Source organism: Salmo salar, chromosome ssa03, assembly GCF_905237065.1.
Source record: "Salmo salar chromosome ssa03, Ssal_v3.1, whole genome shotgun sequence".
NCBI lineage: Eukaryota > Metazoa > Chordata > Actinopteri > Salmoniformes > Salmonidae > Salmo > Salmo salar.
This window is the reverse complement of record NC_059444.1, coordinates 10,811,025-10,829,356: the sequence shown is the minus strand read 5'-3', so window position 1 is coordinate 10,829,356 and position 18,332 is coordinate 10,811,025. Positions and strand designations below refer to the sequence as shown.

General features: G+C 43.8%; 1 protein-coding gene across 1 annotated transcript; it reads left to right on the top strand.

Annotated features, from left to right (window-relative positions):
* The first annotated feature begins 720 nt into the window (after nucleotides 1-720).
* On the top strand, nucleotides 721-8,787 carry LOC106598340 (uncharacterized). Its single transcript, XM_014189384.2, has 5 exons — nucleotides 721-1,638; nucleotides 2,800-2,885; nucleotides 5,842-5,883; nucleotides 6,381-6,505; nucleotides 6,836-8,787. Exons 2-5 carry the CDS (start codon nucleotides 2,819-2,821, stop codon nucleotides 8,117-8,119), a joined length of 1,518 nt encoding a protein of 505 aa, XP_014044859.2. The 5' UTR covers nucleotides 721-1,638; nucleotides 2,800-2,818; the 3' UTR covers nucleotides 8,120-8,787.
* Nucleotides 8,788-18,332: the final 9,545 nt, after the last annotated feature.

Genomic DNA, 18,332 nt, shown 5'->3' with positions numbered 1-18,332 from the left:
GAGTTTTCTTTGTCCACAAGTGTTAAGAAACCGCTTTATGGGCTTTTCATACAAACTTCCCTTGCCATAATGTTTCCATGAGTATAACAACTTTGACATTAACAATATGGTTACTATTAACTTAAGAGTTGTTTTCAAGGCAACTGGTTCATTGACCTATAGAATGCCTCCATGCATGGACGACTGAGGAGGTAATGTCTTCACTTTGCACGTGGTCCATTTGATGATCTATACATTCTATACTACATATTATTCAAATGTGGCATAGCCCTTTTCCCACCTTCCATGTAGCATGACGTTGCTTATGAATGGTTTATGAAGCATCTACGAAGGCTTTATGAAGGGCCATTGAAGGCTTCATAAAGCTTTTCAAGTTGATTCCAACAGAACCAGCTCAGTGCCACTGGTCCCGGTTGGCATGTTTCCAGGTGTCAGTCAGAGCTCAGTTGGTAGTGTGCTCATAAAGGTCTCTGCTTGGACAACAGTCGCTCTCTTCAGTTGTGTTTCCAGGAAAGACGGTGTAAGAAGTTAAGATAGTGTAACGGTCAGTATTATTCTGCATTCTTGGGACATCCTTAATCCTATCCTTAACCTTAACCATTATAAATTTCAACTTCAATGGGGTAGGGACGTCCCAACGTTTCTGGATAGCACGGACCATAGTTTAACTGTCTGTGGGACCTTTTTTTTTGGTTATTTTAAATCTGTGTAATTCTGTCCTTGAGCTGTTCCTGTCTATTAATGTTCTGTATTATGTCATGATTTGTGTGGACCACCAGCAAGAGTAGCTGCTGCTATAGCAACAGCTGATAGGGATTCTAATCAAATACAAGAGGAATGTGTTATGAGATATATGACTAGCTATTGACTATGGCTGGAGACACTGCACATAGAGATACTGTATATAGTAGTAGAAGGTAGGCTAGATCTATGGCTGGAGACACTGCACATAGAGATACTGTATATAGTAGTAGAAGGTAGGCTAGATCTATGGCTGGAGACACTGCACATAGAGATACTGTATATAGTAGTAGAAGGTAGGCTAGCTCTCTGGCTGAGTGAGGGATCTTCACATTCTATTATACTACACTAGCTGTTCTGTGAGAAACAACACAGTCAGAGATAAGTTGACTGTTTTTAGGGTTTTACTGAGTGAATCCTGCTGCCTGAATCAGCTCTAAGATCCATAATAATGGCTGTTCTATCCAACGACACTGATTGTTGTCTTGGTTTATATTTGTAGCCATCTTTAAACCCAAATTCCAAATCAGTGTAAAACAAATAAGGTACATCAAAATGGTATCCTGTTAATCAGGTATTTATCTACCCAGGGGTCTTGCTGTTCAGTTGGGGTAATTACAGGCCCCCTATTGGTCCATCAGCTGGCTGTACAGGAGCCAATACCGGAGCTTGTAACAGCATGCTCCAGCCATACGACATGCCTTTTTTTGTTTTGTAATGATCAAGAAGCTCCTTAAAAATGTTGCCCTGCGCTCGTCTCCCATACAAGGGAGCAGAAAGGTAGGGTGCACACACAGCTCGGTGAGCTATACCCCCCCCCCCCCCCAAACCAATCAACCCAGAGAGCCACTGGCTCCTTCAGGATCTCAGGAGGGCAGAGCTTCACTTGAACAACAGGTAAGTCCTGGATTATAATGCATATAGTGTGTTACAGTGGTGTGCTTAGAATAATGTATTGGACTTCCCTTACTTTGTAATGGTGAATCATTCACTACTGTAAGTCGCTCTGGATAAGAGCGTCTGCTAAATGACTAAAATGTAAATGTATTTGTAAAGCGCTTTTCATTATACAAGAATGTGCTCAAAATACATAAATGTGTAATGTTTGCTAGATGTATGATGTTCACTGTGACTTTTTATATACAGTTGATGTATATTGTTTATATAGTACCAAGCTCTTTGTATGGTAGGAAAGCTAGTGTCAGTCAGTTACTACATGCAAGAGTTTATTTCAGAATCTACAATGGTTCAGTTGTTGGTTTGGGAGCAAAGCTGGCAATGGATTATCATTATAACAGATGGGAGTTCTATTCTGTTAAGTCAATCCCTCCATCAGTGGTAAAGCCAGTAGAAGAATACATCATTCCAGTGAATTACATTTTAATGCCTTTTCAAGACTTTGCCTCAGGAAAAACTGTATAGTCTAGTCCGAGCAAGATAAGCAGGCTACATGATATTGTTTTGCAGGATGTTAAAATATTTTTTGTTGAAGTTACTAGCCTTTGGTGCTTTAGTGCATTGCTCCAAGGTCAGCTGTTTTCAACGTTGATAGAAGAAACAAATTAGACTGATTATCCATTTACAGGACAATGACTTGGGTCTGTATAAACAACTGTTTACTGCAAAGGTTATGAATTTACAGGACCATACACAAAGGTTATGCATTTACATGACCATACACAAAGGTTATGCATTTACATGACCATACACAAAGGTTATGCATTTACATGACCATACACAAAGGTTATGCATTTACATGACCATACACAAAGGTTATGACATTTACATGACCATACACAAAGGTTATGCATTTACATGACCATACACAAGCAGACATTTTGTGAGCTAGAGGAGCCGTTCAGTATTGGAAACGTATAAATGCTTATAGGCTACATGTTTATAAATGTTTACAAATATTCATTTATTATTGGTATGTACACTACTTATACATAAACTTGTTTAAAGTCTCACCTATTTTAGCATGTTCAGGAAAAAATCTCACCCTCTCTTACCTGTTTCCCCCCAAAAAATAATCAATATTCCCAATTTCACACTCAGGAGACAGACAAAGCTGAAAATGGCACGGGCAGGAAGACCAACGTTTTCCCTGATCTACACTGGAATCCTCCTAGTGTTATCACCAGGTGAGTGAGACTGCTGTGCTTCAGCACTTTCTGAAAGACATGACTGACTGATTTACTGACTGGCACTTTATATCAGTCGCTTTACTGTAGTCCCAGTGCTTAATTTGTAAAGCGGGAGGTGCCGGAACAAAAAGTGAGCAAGAGGGGGGTGACCTGAGCTCTGAGGCATGAGGGGAAAAAATGTCACTTTTCTAATCAAGCATTGCATTCATATCACATTTGCGTAATGGCATAGAGCAGTAGATGGGGGCACTTGCAGAAGTTGCACACATGGGAAACATTTGAGTTTTATAAACGCATTTAATTTTACATAACTGAAGACTTTGGTATAATGCTGCGTTCAAAACAACTGGGAACTCGGAGCTGGGAAATCTCCAGCTTCCGACTTCAGTGCGTTCAAGACAACAGGGAATTCGGTAAAACGAGCTCCGACTGGAAAAATGTGTTTTGAACGGTCATCTAACTCGGAATTCCAAGTGGGGAACTCTGGCCTCTTTCTAGCGCTCAGACTTTTCGATCTGTAGATCACTGACATCATGATTTGACCACGTTCCAAGTTGTCTTGAAAGCACCATAATACCGCACAATGATCGAAATGGCAGGCTACTTTGACACTGAGAATCTGAGATCAGTGAAAACGACCTTCTCTAGGTGTGTGGAGTCATATTGTATGCTACAGTATGAGGAGGAAATGATAGTCCGTAAAAATCTGTCGTTCTGCCCCTGAACAAGACAGTTAATCCACTGTTCCTAGGCCGTCATTGTAAATAAGAATTTGTTCTTAACTGACTTGCCTAGTTAAATAGAAGTTAAATAAAAATGCTTTCCAGTTTCACTGACTCACCCAATGATGCGCAGCTCACTAGCTGGTTTTGGCATTTGCGCTCGTGCCAAAAGCCTCTCTCTCTCGTTTTACTTTGTAAAACAATATTTGGAAGATGCTAAAATATTTTGGTAGCCTAAAGCTGACAGATTATAGTCTTCTCTTTTCAGCAGGAGCCATTTGCTTTCCAACGTGTTTTCCCGCAATTGTAGAAATATTGTGAAGGCCATTTTTGTCTACATGCTGTTCATTCACTGACAGATTTGTAGTGTGTTTCCGACTATGCCATGCCTTGTTTTTGGGCTACACTCCACAGCTTGGCTATTTTTAATAAGCTATTCATCCTCTGTGGCAAAACTATAGTCTTTTATCATGGTGTAGTAGGCTTTTCTTAATTATTAAATTTCTTTCTGAACAGACAGCAGGAACTCTATAACTTTGGCAAATTTATTTCAATTGATCGGGTGTGCTCAGCTCCCCCAGAACTGTTCATGCGGCTCTATTTAAGCAAAAAGGGGTGTGGTAGGAAGGGGTGTGGTATATGGCCAATATACCACGGCTAAGGGATGTTCTTATGCACGACGCAAGGTGGAGTACCTGGATACAGCCCTTAGCCGTGGTATATTGGCCATATACCACAAACACCCGAGGTGACTTATTGCTATTATAAACTAGTTACGAACGTAATTAGAGCAGTAAAAATAAATGTTTTGTCATACGCGTGGAATATGGTCTGGTATACCACGGCTGTCAGCCAATCAGCATTCAGGGCTCGAACCACCTATAAAAGGTAATACATTATGAAGTGCAACGCTGGAGAGATGAGAGCTACAGGCTCATGTCTATCAGAGCAGCGAGAGGGAGAGAGATCCATAGAAAGTGAATTTCATTCAAGTTCTCTGATAGATATAGGGGAGGGGGGCAGCAGGATATTTAACAAAAAGGCAACTTAAATTAACTTTGTTATTAGAATTTTTACATTGCAAAAACTGCCAATTATTTTTCAGGCCACTAGATCCAGTCAAATAAGTTCTAGAACGAAACAGTCCAAAACGGAGAGGTACCGGATCCAGTCAAATACGTTCTAGAACGAAACAGTCCAAAACGGAGAGGTACCGGATCCAGTCAAATACGTTCTAGAACGAAACAGTCCAAAACGGAGAGGTGACAGGATCCGGCAATAATTTAAGCACTGCTGTAGCCCAATAGATAGCTTTATAATCAGTCACTTTACTGTAGCCCAATAGATAGATAACTTTATAATCAGTCACTTTACTGTAGCCCAATAGATAGATAACTTTATAATCAGTCACTTTACTGTAGCCCAATAGATAGATAGCTTTATAATCAGTCACTTTACTAAGCCCAAAGGCATTCTACATAGAGCATCATTCATACCACTAATGGATGTTAGTACATAATCATTTATATCTACAATGTCACTAAAAGGATGGGCTGTTACTACACTCTACATCAAACCAATGCTTGTACGGTAGATGATCACTTGTCAGTCATAGGGGAATGCAGTCTAAAGTGTACACCACCATATAAAAATACATAAATCTCTGATGCCTTGGAGTTGAATCTCTGATGCCTTGGAGGTGAATCTCTGATGCCTTGGAGTTGAATCTCTGATGCCTTGGAGGTGAATCTCTGATGCCTTGGAGTTGAATCTCTGATGCCATTGTAGCTGAACTCTAGTCTCATTAGTCAAGGTAAGGCACCGTAGACGTCTCACCATAACATAACCAGTTGACGAGGCGTTTTCCCTTCTGCCATAAACCTCTGAAGGAAACCCCTGGTGCTTCTAACGTACAGAGACACAATGTACAGAACATCAGATTCCGCCCCCTCCCTCCCCCCAAAACATCTTACTTTATAGTGGGGGTTTAATTGGATGGGGGGGGGGTCTTCTGGGCTCTCTTTGTAGTTTTATGGTTTCCACTGACTTCCAGGTGGTGTGTCTGTACAGTATGTGTATGTTTAAAGGATGTGTGTGTATGTTAATGGTCAGGATGCTGCCTGGGCTGTTCCTCTAAGTGCCGGCTCCTGCCATGTTCTCCCAGGGACCTATTAGCAGAGCCACACAACATCTGGTTCTCGTCGACTCATGTCCCTACCGTTGTTTTACAGAGTTTCTGGGGGCCGGCCCGGTGAGGCAGAATGTGGAGGAGGGTGAGTGAGGGGGACTGGTTTGAATGAGACAACAAGGGAAACAAGGATATTAGCATGTACAGTACCATTCAAGCTGGTTGAGAGAATGCCAAGACTGTGCAAAGGGTGGCTACTTTGAGGAATCTAAAATATTACACTTTTTTTGGTACTACATGATTACATATGTGTTATTTCATAGTTTTGATGTCTTCACTATTATTCTACAATGTAGAAAATAGTACAAATAAAGAAAAACCCTTGAATGAATATGTGTGTCCAAACTGTGGTACTGTTTACTGGACAGTATGTCATACTAAAAGATTTTCAGACATAAACAGTTAACTCACTTACAGTGATACCATTTTACATACACCCTTACAGTACACACACAAACAGCCATGTAGTGGTGTACTCACACATACTCATGTACAGGTGTTGTATTTATTTAATCTAATATGGCTCTTTTTGAGTCCACATTCTCTTCTTAATATATGCTGTCTTTCTCTCTATTGTATCAGCATCTTCAGTATCCAGGGATGTCCGCAGTAAGAGGAGTCTTCCTGTTCACATGCCCGTCCTCCAGCAGCTCCCTGACTTCTGGGGATGGTACAGATTCTTCATGGATACTGGTAACCAGGAAGGAGTGAGTGTCAAACAATCCACAGACGTTGTTTTGAGTGAACGTACTTTTGGTTTGTTAGCTACCAGTTTATCTTAATCCATATTCTTCAGTTTATTCACTTGTAGATAACTGGTACTTTGTACTGCGCCTCTCCACCACCCCCATTAGCCCTTGACAGTCTAGATTGAGCCAGGCACAATGGAACCAATGGTATAGTCGGAAAAAGTGAAAATTTGACCCATCTGGCTTTTCAGGCAGGGTCAATCAAATGTGCAAAGTATTTGAAAGACAACATACAATTTGAACCCATGTCTGGATCTGATGGGAGTCCGTCTCTTCCCTCACTTAAAGATCGAGGATCTGGACAAGATGTACGTGATCTACCTGCAGAACAAGCACCGCTCCGAGGAGGGTCCCACCTTCAACCACTACCTCACCCACCTCAGTGCTATCTACAGGACCTGCGCCGAATCCGACGACCCAGAGTGCATCGCCGAGTCCACCAGCAAGCCCAAGGCCAAGGTGTTGATGCCCGCGCCCATCAAGACCGCCACAGTCGGAATGTGCAACCCTTATATCGACCCCTACTGCCTCTTCCCCATGACCCCTAAGATGGCTGCCCCAAAGCCTCCTCTGACTCCAGCCCCGGCTCCGGTCAAAGCCGCCCCAGTGCCTGGCCTGACCCCCTTCCTGCCGTACCCTCTGAAGACCCCCACAGGGCTCTACTACGCCCCAGTCCTGGAGCCCTTCCTCACCGCTGAGCAGAAGACAGAGCTGCTGCGTATCTGTAACTTTGACGACACCGAGTGTCTGCAGTACCACCTGCGTGCCGCCTACGGCTACAGGCCCGCTCCTGGACCCGCCCCGTCCTATGCTGCCCTGGGCTGCGATCCCACCAAGGACCCCTACTGCCGGCCCCAGTTGGTGAAGAAGGCCCCCTCCGGCTTCTTCCACCTGTACCCCACCTGCGACCCGGCCACCGACCCCCTGTGCATGGCTAGCATAGCGACCCCTCCTCCCGCTCCCCTGGAGACCCCGAAGGAGCAGCACTGCAACCCCCTCTTTGACAAGGGCTGTAACCCCCTCACCGCCACCAAGCTGGCGGGCCTCACCAAGCCCGTCCTGGAGTACACGCCCAAAGACGTACCTGCGCCAGCCCCCGCCCCTTTGGCGTGTGACCCGCGCTACGACCCATACTGCCTGCTTGGTGCCGCCGCCGCGCTCCATAAGGCCCCCCCAGCGCTGCCTCAGTTCCAGATCCGCTCCCGCCTGGGCTTCCTCGGGAAGACCAAGGAGGGCCATGACTGCTACGTGCACTACGACAAGGACTGCACTCCTGTGGAGGCCAGCGACGAACCCAAGACCCCCGCCGTACCCCAGTGCCACCCCTACGACTTCACCTGCAACGGCATGTCTGCCCCCACTACCCTCACCGCCGAGGCCAACGAGCCCAAGAGCGGTGTGATCTTGCCCGATCCCGACTGCGACCCCGAATACGACTACAACTGTCGCCTTCGTCGTGCCGAGGACTCTGAGGAGCCGGTGCAGCAGAAGGCCGGGCCCGGGTACGCTGTCCCACAGTTGGAAGACTTCCTGAGGAGTTACATGGGTCAGTACAGGAAGAAGTACATCTAAAAAAAACACACGTCACTCAAATGTCAACTAGACGATAGATCGCTAGAACTGGAAGAAAGTGAGACAAGTTAATGTTTTACACACACACACACACACACACACACACACACACACACACACACACACACACACACACACACACACACACACACACACACGCTCATGGTCCTCCCAAGGTGCTAAAATATCTCCCATGGTCCAATACTGCTAAAGCAGGACGGCTAGTGCTTTATCAACAGGAAGTTCCAGACCTGCAATAGTTAATCAGATTTGCTCAATTACAGTGCCTGAAGGTATATAATTGTACTGTCTGTGATATACTGGCTGTGGGGAACCCAACATTAGTCCCTCTAGGTTTTATGGTCCCATAAAAGTCTATGTGAAAGTTCAGCATTTAATACTACGTTTGTCTGTAGAAATAAATGTCTGTATTGTGTTTGTAGAATAGGGTTAGCTAATATACTTGAAGACGGCCTAATCTAAATTTGTGTCGATATGTTGGTATGTTTTCTGTGGTTGTACATTGTCCATTTCCAGTGTTTTGTGAACATAGTCTCTCCTGAGTGTATTTAATGTTGTTTTCATAGTATTTCTAAAACCTGTCAACCTCAAATCCTTCCTCTGGTCAGTTTGTTTATTTTAGTTCCAAATAAAAAGTTTTGAAACAAGCTTGAATTTTCTTATGGAAACATTAATTAATACCCGAACTACACAACAACATAACCAATCTATCACAGTGGTTCTGATAATGTGTGAAAACACATGAAAACACAGTAAAAAGCCATTGCTGTCTGAAATGTATGTCATATTAGCAAACATGTTCTGCATTTTAGAGTTAAGAATACTCTGTGCTGGTCATCTCCTGAATCCATCAGTGGTGTCAGCAGTGGGATCCAGGGGTGTGGTGAGGCCATTGTAGGTGAATCCAGGAAGTCACAATGAGTATCAGTATCATGACAGGTCTTCTCTATGACTGAAAGCTGACCGAAACATCATATAAAGACTCAGATGTAGAAGATGTATTTCCACTCAGCCATGGACTCATTGTTTACACATACTTCATGGCTTTTCTTAGACACTACCCTCTGTAATTATTGGGACAGTGAAGCATTTTTTTTATTATTTTATCTCTATACTCCAAAAGTTTGGATTTGAAATGAGACAATGGCAATGTGTTAAAGTGCAGACTGTCAGCTTTTTAATTTGAGGGTATTTTCATTCATATAGGGTGACAGTTAAGAAATTACTGCACTTTTTGTATGTAGTCCTCCCATTTTAGGGGACCAAAAGTGTGTATTAAAGTAGTAAGTTTATGTTCCCATATTCATACCATGCAATGACTACATCAAGCTTGTGACTACACATTTGTTGGATGCATTTGCTGTTTGTTTTGGTTGTGTTACAGATATTTTGTGCCCAATAGAAATGAATGGTAAATAATGTGTTGAGTCACCTTTATTCTAAATAACAATAGAAAATGTTTCTAAATACTTCTACATTAATGTGGATGCTACCATGATTACGGATATTGACGAAAGAATCGTGAATAATGATGAGTGATATTTTATTGTGTCAAATTAATGTTACACAATACCATATTTTCCATTAATTTCTTTTGGGCACAAAATAATCTGAAACACAACCAAAACAAACAGCAAAAGCAAACGTAGTCACAAGCTTGATGTAGTCACTGCATGCTAGGAATCTGGGACCAAATACTTCACTTTTTACTATTTTGATACAATAAAATGAATACTTTTAGTTTCCTAAAATGGGGGACTATTTACAAGTGCTATAATTTCGAAACGGTTCACTTAATATGGATTAAAGCTGACCGTCTGCACTTTAACCCCAAGGCCAAAACAAGAAAATATGCTTCACTGTCCCATTAAATATGGAGGGCACTGTATCTTGGACTGGACATTGAATTACCAGAGCTCCATCCAGCCCTCATAAAAGCTCTGAAACCAAATGAACATACAGTACATTATATTACCTCCTGACTGAGAAGCATAGAAGGAAATACCACAACTGTTTTGAGTTTCACAGGTATCCGTTTGCATTAGCAGCCACTGTTGGTGATGGGGGCCTCTTGATTTTCAACTGTCACCAGACAGATCACAAACACTGGGTTCAGGTAGTCATTACATTCTCCCCTGGGTGCTACCTGCTTTTAAAACTGTCAGCAGCAGTTGGCTACACCTTGAGGCCAAAGTGTGCTTCTGGAAACCTGTGTAAATATGCCTTGAAATGCAGGTGTCGTCTTGTAAATGTTTGCTTTCTGGTGTTTCTGAGTTAAGACCATCTACACTAGGGAATGGACTACTGAGGATAAATCAGATTTACTGCTCCCTGAAACCATCTCCACTAGGGAATGGACTACTGAGGATAAATCAGATTTACTGCTCACTGAAACCATCTCCACTAGGGAATGGACTACTGAGGATAAATCAGATTTACTGCTCCCTGAAACCATCTCCACTAGGGAATCGACTACTGAGGACAAATCAGATTTACTGCTCACTGAAACCATCTCCACTAGGGAATGGACTACTGAGGATAAATCAGATTTACTGCTCACTGAAACCATCTCCACTAGGGAATGGACTACTGAGGATAAATCAGATTTACTGCTCACTGAAACCATCTCCACTAGGGAATGGACTACTGAGGCTAAATCAGATTTACTGCTCACTGAAACCATCTCCACTAGGGAATGGACTACTGAGGATGAATCAGATTTACTGCTCACTGAAACCATCTCCACTAGGGAATGGACTACTGAGGATGAATCAGATTTACTGCTCACTGAAACCATCTCCACTAGGGAATGGACTACTGAGGATAAATCAGATTTACTGCTCCCTGAAACCATCTCCACTAGGGAATGGACTACTGAGGATGAATCAGATTTACTGCTCCCTGAAACCATCTCCACTAGGGAATGGACTACTGAGGATAAATCAGATTTACTGCTCACTGAAACCATCTCCACTAGGGAATGGACTACTGAGGATAAATCAGATTTACTGCTCACTGAAACCATCTCCACTAGGGAATGGACTACTGAGGATGAATCAGATTTACTGCTCCCTGAAACCATCTCCACTAGGGAATGGACTACTGAGGATAAATCAGATTTACTGCTCACTGAAACCATCTCCACTAGGGAATGGACTACTGAGGATAAATCAGATTTACTGCTCACTGAAACCATCTCCACTAGGGAATGGACTACTGAGGATAAATCAGATTTACTGCTCACTGAAACCATCTCCACTAGGGAATGGACTACTGAGGATAAATCAGATTTACTGCTCACTGAAACCATCTCCACTAGGGAATGGACTACTGAGGATGAATCAGATTTACTGCTCACTGAAACCATCTCCACTAGGGAATGGACTACTGAGGATAAATCAGGTTTACCGCTCCCTGAAACCATCTCCACTAGGGAATGGACTACTGAGGATGAATCAGATTTACTGCTCACTGAAACCATCTCCACTAGGGAATGGACTACTGAGGCTAAATCAGATTTACTGCTCACTGAAACCATCTCCACTAGGGAATGGACTACTGAGGATAAATCAGATTTACTGCTCACTGAAACCATCTCCACTAGGGAATGGACTACTGAGGATGAATCAGATTTACTGCTCACTGAAACCATCTCTTTTCTCAAAAAGGTTTTAAAACAGCTTTGAGTAAAACAGCTCTGCAGTTTTATCTTAGTTTTCACGTGTAGGACCAAATTCCTTCACATACATTAATCCTAGTCCTGGACTATAATACATTTTCAATGGAGAATCTATATTTATCTTATCTCTGCTCGCTGGTCACCATAGCTGCACCCACCCGTAGCACGCGTTCCAGCAGGTATATCTCACTTGTCACCCCCAAAGCCAATTCCTACTTTGGCCGCCTCTCCTTCCAGTTCTCTGCTGCCAATGACTGGAACGAACTACAAAAATCTTTGAAACTGGAAATACTTGTCTCCCTCACTAGGTTTAAGCACCAATTGTCAGAACAGCTCACAGATCACTGCACCTGTACATAGCCCATCTATAAATAGCCCAAACAACTACCTCTTCCCCTACTGTATTTATTTATTTATTTTGCTCCTTTGCACCCCAGTATTTCTACTTTGCACACTCATCTACTGTCAAATCTACCATTCCAGTGTTTTAATTGCTATATTGTATTTACTTCGCCACCATGGCCTATTTATTGCCTTTACCTCCCTTATCTCAACTCATTTGCTCACATTGTATATAGACTCATTTTTCTACTGTATTATTGACTGTATGTTTGTTTTACTCCATGTGTAACTCTGTGTTGTTATATGTGTCGAACTGCTTTGCTTTATCTTGGCCAGGTCGCAGTTGTAACTGAGAACTTGTTCTCAACTTGCCTACCTAGTTAAATAAAGGTGAAATAAATAAATAAAATGAATGTAGGACCTCCAAGTTTAAAAGAACTCAGCTGCGTTTTAAACAAGGCTGTGGGAACAACTATGAAGTGAAAGGAAGAAATAAAGATTTAACACATTTGTTGATTTGTCTTTTATTCTCTGGTTTGTACAACACAAAGACAGAAATAGCATCAGAACATATAAAGCACAGTCACAGATAGAATAATGAAACATATGACATCATAAGAACAGTCCTTAGCCGTGCTATATTGTCCATATACCACACCTCCTCTGGCCTTACTGCTTAATTATACCAGTCCCATTCAAATAGGGTTCAATAGACTGCTGCTTTATCACGTGTATATTGTGGATGGTAGTATTTAGTGAAACTGACAGTGTCCTTGAATGGAGACTAACTAAAGGGCTCAACATGCTAATTTCAGACTTTAGGAAAATGACACCGTAGCACATCGATAAAAAATGACCAACAGTCCAGCAACATCTCTACTTTCATGAGTCATGACCAGTCTGATCTGTCCAAGGAAAGGGCTTTGAACAAGGATAATAAACAATAAACAAATAGGTTTAGAAACCATAAATGGAGTTTTGGACAATTCCCCTTTATGTACTGATGTTCTAGGACAGAGAACATCTATTCAAAATAGTATCAGGCAGCTATCACATCACAGGAGAGTGAAGTGAACTCCCATGCACAAGCATACAGCCACAGAATACATTTACATTTTAGTCATTTAGCAGACGGTCTTTTCCAGAGCGACTTACAGTAGTGAATGCATACATTTCATGCATTTTATTTTTTTGTACTGGCCCCCCGTGGGAATCAAACCCACTACTCTGGCGTTGCACACACCATGCTGGCATGGCAAACACCATACTCTACCAACTGAGCCACTGGGAAGACACATGTTCTGTGTGGGAGTGTAACCTCTTGCATCACGCTCACTCTGAATTATCTTTGGTTCACACTGCTGCTCATATCACCGCAGTCTATTTAACAATATATTTACATTTCAGGTATTAAGTTAATGTTCATTAGTTACAATAAACTGGGTGCTTTGAGCCCTGAATACTGATTGGCTGAAAGCCGTGGAAAATCAGACCGTATACCACAGGTATGACCCCAAAATATTTTTACTGTTTCAATTATGTTGGTAACCAGTTTATAATAGCAATACGGCACCTCAGGGGTTTGTAGCATATGGCCATTATACACTGCTCAAAAAAATAAAGGGAACACTTAAACAACACATCCTAGATCTGAATGAAAGAAATAATCTTATTAAATACTTTTATCTTTACATAGTTGAATGTGCTGACAACAAAATCACACAAATATAATCAATGGAAATCCAATTTATCAACCCATGGAGGTCTGGATTTGGAGTCACACTCAAAATTAAAGTGGAAAACCACACTACAGGCTGATCCAACTTTGATGTAATGTCCTTAAAACAAGTCAAAATGAGGCTCAGTAGTGTGTGTGGCCTCCACGTGCCTGTATGACCTCCTTACAACGCCTGGGCATGCTCCTGATGAGGTGGCGGATGGTCTCCTGAGGGATCTCCTCCCAGACCTGGACTAAAGCATCCGCCAACTCCTGGACAGTCTGTGGTGCAACGTGGCGTTGGTGGATGGAGCGAGACATGATGTCCCAGATGTGCTCAATTGGATTCAGGTCTGGGGAACGGGCGGGCCAGTCCATAGCATCAATTCCTTCCTCTTGCAGGAACTGCTGACAAACTCCAGCCACATGAGGTCTAGCATTGTCTTGCATTAGGAGGAACCCAGGGCCAACCGCACCAGCATATGGTCTCAGAAGGGGTCTGAGGGATCTCATCTCGGTACCTAATGGCAGTCAGGCTACCTCTGGTGAGCACATGGAGGGCTGTGCGGCCCCCCAAAGAAATGCCACCCCACACCATGACTGACCCACCGCCAAACCGGTCATGCTGGAGGATGTTGCAGGCAGCAGAAGGTTCTCCACGGCGTCTCCAGACTCTGTCACGTCTGTCACGTGCTCAGTGTGAATCTGCTTTCATCTGTGAAGAGCACAGGGCGCCAGTGGCGAATTTGCCAATCTTGGTGTTCTCTGGCAAATGCCAAACGTCCTGCACGGTGTTGGGCTGTAAGCACAACCCCCACCTGTGGACGTCGGGCCCTCATACCACCCTCATGGAGTCTGTTTCTGACCGTGTGAGCAGACACATGCACATTTGTGGCCTGCTGGAGGTCATTTTGCAGGGCTCTGGCAGTGCTCCTCCTGCTCCTCCTTGCACAAAGGCGGAGGTAGCGGTCCTGCTGCTGGGTTGTTGCCCTCCTACGGCCTCCTCCACGTCTCCTGATGTACTTGCCTGTCTCCTGGTAGCGCCTCCATGCTCTGGACACTACGCTGACAGACACAGCAAACCTTCTTGCCACAGCTCGCATTGATGTGCCATCCTGGATGAGCTGCACTACCTGAGCCACTTGTGTGGGTTGTAGACTCCGTCTCATGCAACCACTAGAGTGAAAGCACCGCCAGCATTCAAAAGTGACCAAAACATCAGCCAGGAAGCATAGGAACTGAGAAGTGGTCTGTGGTCTTCACCTGCAGAACCACTCCTTTATTGGGGGTGTCTTGCTTATTGCCTATAATTTCCACCTGTTGTCTATTCCATTTGCACAACAGCATGTGAAATGTATTGTCAATCAGTGTTGCTTCCTAAGTGGATAGTTTGATTTCACAGAAGTGTGATTGACTTGGAGTTACATTGTGTTGTTTAAGTGTTCCCTTTATTTTTTTGAGCAGTATACCATGGCTAAGGGCTGTATCCAGGGACTCCGTCGTACATTTTATTTTTATTTCACCTTCATATAACCAGGTAGGCTAGTTGAGAACAAGTTCTCATTTACAATTGCGACCTGGCCAAGATAAAGCATAGCAATTCGACACATACAACAACACAGAGTTACACATGGAATAAACAAAACATACAGTCAATAATACAGTAGAACAAAAGAAAACAAAAAGTCTATATACAGTGAGTGCAAATGAGGTAAGTTAAGGGAATAAATAGGCCATGGTGGCGAAGTAATTACAATATAGCAATTAAACACTGGAATGGTTGATGTGCAGAAGATGAACGTGCAAGTAGAGATATTGGGGTGCAAAGGAGCAAGATAAATAAATAAAATACAGTATGGAGATGAGGTAGATTGGATGGGCTGTTTACAGATGGGCTATGTACAGGTGCAGTGATCTGTGAGCTGCTCTGACAGCTGGTGCTTATAGCTAGTGTGGGAGATATGAGTCTCCAGCTTCAGTGATTTTTGCAGTTCGTTCCAGTCATTGGCAGCAGAGAACTGGAAGGAGAGGCAGCCAAAGGAGGAATTGGCTTTGGCGGTGACCAGCGAAATATACCTGCTGGAGCGCGTGCTACGGGTGGGTGCTGCTATGGTGACCAGTGAGCTGAGATAAGGCGGAGCTTTACCTAGCAAAGACTTATAGATTACCTGGAGCCAGTGGGTTTGGCGACAAATATGAAGTGAGGGCCAACCAACGAGAGCATATAGGTCACAGTGGTGGTGTCACAGTATCCACAGAAAATGGTGCCCCTCCTCGGCCGGGCGGCGCTCGGCGGTCGTCGTCGCCGGTCTACTAGCTGCCACCGATCTATGTTCTGTGTTCGTTGTGTTTTGTCTGTTTAAGTCCGCACCTGTTTCCGTTTCTGTAATTAGTGGGGGGGTATTTAGTTTGTTCCTTGTGGTTTGTGTTTTGTGTGGGATTGTTTATTCGTCAGCGGGCAGGTCTGTGAAAGTTTGTGTTTTTGCACATTTTTCCCCAGCGGCTTCTCGCTAGAGGAATGTTATATTTGCCGGGCTGCGCCCCGTGCGTATCTTTGTTTTCTCGGGGTTAACTGTGTTCCCGGGTGGTCTCTGGGCACACCCTATGCCCTTGTGTTACGCCGAGTGTTTTTTTCCGGTGAAAATAATATACCGTTCTACGGCACAACTGGACTACGTCTCCTGCGTTTGACTCTGCCTTTTCCTCCTGCCTTACGGAACCGTGACAGGTGGGTAGTATATGGGGCTTTGGGGACAAAACGGATGGCACTGTGATAGACTGCATCCAATTTACTGAGTAGAGTGTTGGAGGCTATTTTGTAAATTACATCACCGAAGTCAAGGATTGGCAGGATAGTCAGTTTTACAATGGTATGTTTGGCAGCATGAGTGAAGGATGCTTTGTTGCGAAATAGGAAGACGATTCTAGATTTAATTTTGGATTGGAGATGCTTAATGTGAGTCTGGATGGAGAGTTTACAGTCTAACCAGACATCTAGGTATTTGTAGTTGTCCACAAGTCAGAACCGTCCAGAGTAGTGATGCTGGACGGGCGGGCAGGTGCAGGCAGCAATCAGTTGAAGAGCATGCATTTAGTTTTACTTGCCTTTAAGAGCAGTTGGAGGCCACAGTAGGAGAGTTGTATGGCATTGAAGCTCGTCTGGAGGTTAGTTAACACAGTGTCCAAAGAAGGGCCAGAAGTATACAGAATGGTGTTGCCTGCGTAGAGGTGGATCAAAGAATGACCAGCAGCAAGAGTGACATCATTGATTTATAGAGAGAAAAGAGTAGGCCCGAGAATTGAACCCTGTGGCACCCCCATTGAGACTGCCAGAGGTTCGGACAACAGGCCCTCTGATTTGACACACTGAACTCTGTCTGAGAAGTAGTTGGTGAAGCAGGCGAGGCAGTCATTTGAGAAACCAAGGCTGTTGAGTCTGCTGATAAGAATGTGGTGATTGACAGAGTCGAAAGCCTTGGCCAGGTCGATGAATACAGCTGCACAGTATTGTCTCTTATCGATGGCGGTTATGATATCGTTTAGGACCTTGAGCGTGGCTGAGGTGCACCCATGACCAGCTTGGAAACCAGATTGCATAGCAGAGAAGGTACGGTGGGATTCGAAATGGTCGGTGATCTGTTTGTTAACTTGGCTTTCGAAGACCTTGGGTCTAGAGTGTCTCCCCCTTTGAAGAGGGGGATGACCACGGCAGCTTTCCAATCTTTGGGGATCTCAGACGATATGAAAGAGATGTTGAACAGGCTAGTAATAGGGGTTGCAACAATTTCGGCAGATCATTTTAGAAAGAGGGTCCAGATTGTCTAGCCCGGCTGATTTGTATTGGTCAAGATTTTGCAGCTCTTTCAGAACATCAGCTATCTGGATTTGGGTGAAGGAGAAATGGGGTAGGCTTGGGCAAATTGCTGTGGGGGGTGCAGGGCTGTTGACTGGGGTAGGGGTAGTCAGGTGGAAAGCATGGCCAGTCGTAGACAAATGCTTATTGAAATGTTCAATTATCGTGGATTTATCGGTGGTGACAGTGTTTCCTATCCTCAGTGCAGTGGGCAGCTGGGAGGAGGTGCTCTTATTTTCCATGGACTTTGCAGTGTCCCAGAACTTTTTGGAGTTTGTGCTACAGGATGCAAATTTCTGTTTGAAAAAGCTAGCCTTTGCTTTCCTAACTGCCTGTGTATATTGGTTCCTAACTTCCCTGAAATGTTGCATATCGCGGGGGCTATTCGATGCTAATGCAATACGCCACAGGATGTTTTTCTGCTGGTCAAGGGTAGTCAGGTCTGGAGTGAACCAAGGGCTGTACCTGTTCCTGGTTCTACATTTTTTGAATGGGGCATGCTTATTTAAGATGGTGAGGAAAGCACTTTCAAAGAATAACCAGGCATCCTCAACTGACGGAATGACGTCAATATACTTCCAGGATACCCGGACCAGGTCGA

Coding starts and splice junctions, on each gene's coding strand:
- LOC106598340 (XM_014189384.2), top strand. CDS start 2,819: ATGGCACGGGCAGGAAGACCAACGTTTTCCCTGATCTACACTGGAATC. Junction 2,886..5,841: donor CCTCCTAGTGTTATCACCAG/GTGAGTGAGACT, acceptor GTTGTTTTACAG/AGTTTCTGGGGGCCGGCCCG. Junction 5,884..6,380: donor GAGGCAGAATGTGGAGGAGG/GTGAGTGAGGGG, acceptor CTATTGTATCAG/CATCTTCAGTATCCAGGGAT.